General features: G+C 48.6%; 1 protein-coding gene across 1 annotated transcript; it reads right to left on the reverse strand.

The window, feature by feature from the left end:
- Positions 1–2,320: 2,320 nt before the first annotated feature.
- SARC_08200 (hypothetical protein) lies at positions 2,321–2,980 on the reverse strand (the record flags this gene model as incomplete). Its single annotated transcript, XM_014297827.1, has 1 exon — positions 2,321–2,980. The coding sequence occupies one exon, from the start codon at positions 2,978–2,980 to the stop codon at positions 2,321–2,323; it is 660 nt and encodes a 219-aa protein (XP_014153302.1).
- Between the last annotated feature and the right edge of the window lie 947 nt (positions 2,981–3,927).

The raw sequence follows: 3,927 nt of genomic DNA on the forward strand, positions 1-3,927 counted from the left end.
TCGGCGTGGGATAGGTTCGAGGAGCTCATCGAGTTCTGTGGGGTCTATTGGTGCGAGTGGTGATTGGATACCGCCTATGTATAGACCCAAGCCTTTCAACATATCTTGTCCCACTATGATGTCTATACCTGCCGTTAAATTCATCAATTCTAGTGACCCGTCGATGATCTTGGCCCCATACCGAATGTGTTAGCGTGGGATGTGGGAGACTAATAGTAAAGTGATAGTGTATTTAAAGTATGGTGCATTCGAATGAATTTATTTATGATCTCACCCTCAGTTATATACTGATGGTGTTTGTACTAGTGTTCAATCACTTGGGTTGGCCAGGGTAAAAACTCATATGATCAGTATGAGAAACCTTATGCAGAGCACTTTAGCACTCGGATATATTTTCTAGAAATAAATATATCTTATTCTCTGTTACGACACTCAGTCTCAGACCTCGGCTCTCGGCTAGCCGGTGGCCCGTATCATATAAATAGAATAATCTGAGAAGAAGTCTCAAATTACTCTTACGTTCTCTCGGGCTGACCCACCTATACTTATATTAATTTGAGAACAAGTCCCAAATTACTCTCGGGCTGACGACGTAAAACGTTATTAACGTATATAGAAATACGTCTTCTAATGTAGTGTCTCACAATTGGTACCACTGCCGTCGTCCCCAGTCGAGGAGTTCGAACCGCCTTGTCAGCTAAAGAGATGAATGACCCAGGTGGTGCTGGAGTTATTGGGCGGCCGAGGAGGTCTCGTCTGTGAGATACAACTTCTGTTTGCTCTCGTGTCTATCGATGCTTTGAACGTACGTCCGTTGACCTGCACTTGAATATAAACTCGGTTATCAAAGACAGCAATGGGTCCTGTATCGCCATCACTGCCCTAATAGTATTAACAAATGTGAAGATCATATCCGACTCAGACACCCTCACATCTCATGCTCGATCGGTTACGGACTCCCATACACCGTGGTCCTGGTCTGGTTCCGGTGTCGTGTGCCCGAGGTCTTCCGTGAGTATCATGTTGATGTGTACCTCTGTAGCTGCTGATAGTGGTACAAAACCGTCGTCGTGTGTAATCGCATTCACTTGTACTTGAGAAGTTGGGCGCGTAGTGACCAAGTCTCTGCTCGGATTGTTGTGCTGCCCCTGTCCTGAGGTTGGAGCTGCGGACGGTCTGTGTGCCGGTTGTGCGTCTCGTGATGTGCGGTTGATATCATACGGTCGCGCCCTACTGTCCGAACCCGCTGTTGACGACGCACGGAAATGATGACATCGCGAAATATGACTTGAACCTGGCGGTGCATGTGCCTGACATCCAGCACACGTTGTAGGTAATGTCGGCTGGGGACGCTGTGCCCAGTTCTGTGACTGTCGTCGAACCGTCTGCGGGTTAGAGCGGCTATTGGTATAGTCACGAGCCCTGTTACTCGGGAGACCTTCGCGATTAATACGGTTCTGGAGTCACGCCGTGGTGCGCTGCTGTGAGTCCTGGATGTCGGGACTCAACAGCTGTAGTAAAAAAATTGGGATGCAATTGTAGAGTACGTTCATACGTACGGCCGTTGAGAGTTTCCTCTAACAGCTGAACAATGCAGTGGTTTAATAAATTCTATCGGAAATCTGCATCCGTCTGGCACCGTTCACGTGCCCTCCTGTGGTTCTCCATGAGCTGTGTCATTTGTTCCATGATAGGGGTGTACATGTTTCGACTGTGGCCCTTGGCAAGCTTACGAAACGCGGGATCAACAGTGGCTTGCGTCTCATGCGAGCAGATCTGTTCGATTTGTAGTTCTGGTGTCCACATCTTCAATCGTTCAGAGTTGTCGCGTATGTAATCCAATGTTGACTTCTCAGCCTTAAAGTAAGATAATACCTTGTGAAACCATGTAAGGCTCCAACTCTCATCTAACCCGGCGATTTGCACGTTCTTACAAGCCTCCAGTAGAGCCCCTCTCGTATCCCGTTCCATGATGTCATGTATTCGAGGGCCAGTCGGACCATGTACGCGGTGATGGTACCGGACGCTTTTCCACTGGACGGGACTCTAACGTGGCTCGAAGCGTTTTGATTGCTCCCCAAAGAGCTTCAGCTCGAGCCGTATTATTATTCTCTATTGCTTGGCATAACTCGTTGCTCAGGTGTAGTGTACGGGCATGTAGCACCTGTCGACTTTTCTCAATACTTGCCGTTGCCGGTTTGGGAGTGTGTACATGATCACTGGCTGCTTCCCTCTCGAACGACTGTCGTTGTTGTTGTCGGCGATAGGTCGTACTCAACTGGTCCTGCCTATTCTTAAGCGCTTCCTTCCCATGTGGGTTTTACTTGGCCAACACTTGCTCACGTGCGAATTCTTGGAATGACGGAGCCTCTTCCAGAGACGACAAGGTATCTTCCTCCTTAGAGAGTTGACCTTCCGACCCAGGTGATTCATATCCGAGTCCATGGTGCTGTTTTGAACGTCCTTGGATACGAAACGTAGGATTGTCCTTCGTACCTTGTGCCATATGCCCTCGTTTGTGTGGGCTAGTCGACGCTTCGTTCGCGGACAATAATGTCGCGGGTTGTTCTGAAGATGTACGCTGCAACCTTTGTTCGTACTTCTCTAAGAGCGACTGTTGTTGTGCCATAAGCTCGGTTAGTTTCTGTGTCGAAGACTGGCCCCGCACCGTGCCCTTGGTGTAGGAACGACGGCGGTGACGCCTGCGCTTATTAGGTGGAAGGCGTGGTTGCCCTTTACCGGAAGATAAGGCTTCAGAGATACCCGAAGACGAACGGGAAGGGAGCCCATCACTAGCTACATGTTCACCAGTAATGTACTGCTCCCTGTCCGCACGTAGGTCGGTATCTCCCTTGGCCTCGCCGTTAATTACAACGTCTTCCTGCGATAGGCTGATATCGCCCTTGGGTGTCTTGGATGCCTGTCTACCGGTAGCTACTGCTTGGTAATGAACCTTTCCTGGTGCATCCTGTGGCTCCATCCGCCCTTTCTCAGCTCGTTGGTCGGTATGGTCCGTGACAGACTGGCGGCGCTTAGTTCCTCGACGGTCTATGTCGTCTTCCTCCCGACGTTCAGGGGTAAGATGTTACTGCCGACAGCTTTGACGTAGGTTGGACATACTAGTACGTTGTGTAAATCAGTGGAGGTTTGGAAATGTGTGTAGACGTCCTCGAAATAGGTATGGTATAAATACTTCTCCGCCCTAGAGATCGTCTCTCATCTCAACAAGTCTCGACACTGTTTGCCCGGAAAGGTTTATTCCGTGCCCTACACTGCGTTCCCTTTCCGAGTAGTAGTTGGTTCGTGAGTCTTGCTCCTTCCTTCAGCAGACTATGGTGTCGTGTATTCTACGATGAGCCACTCATCACGGTGCACCCTACACTCCTCGTGTGCTACTCCAACCGCATTAGAGAGCTCTTAAGCTCTTGTCTTACTCCCCTTTCTTCGCTAACCTTACTCTCCCGTGCATCTGCATGTGCAGTTGCGGTTATCGGTATGTATCTGCCTAATGTAGGCCTCTCGTGCTCTACGACCCCCTCTATATACCTTTAAGTCCTGTTTGGTTCTTTCCTTCGAGCAGCTCAAACATGAAGTCCTGCTTAGACAAGTAGATCCTAGTACCTCTGTTGCTTCTGACTACACATTGCGCAATTTCTACCTAGATCTCCCTTATTCTAAAGAATATCATTCCTGTCTTTGTACTGTAACTTCTAAGGTGGTTCTTTTATTTACAGTAATTCTCTAACTGTGCTGTTAGACCGTAACTTTCCACGATTCTACTGCTAACCTCTTTGTTCAATGCACCTGGATACCATTTAAATGCGTATATACTCCTTTACACGTTCGATCTCTCAATTCCGTCAGGTGTAGTAAACACATCAAAATACGATACTAAAACCTACTGAGTCTCCCTGAGGCTCAGTGCGG

Source organism: Sphaeroforma arctica (assembly GCF_001186125.1).
Source record: "Sphaeroforma arctica JP610 unplaced genomic scaffold supercont1.716, whole genome shotgun sequence".
Lineage (NCBI taxonomy): Eukaryota > Ichthyosporea > Ichthyophonida > Sphaeroforma > Sphaeroforma arctica.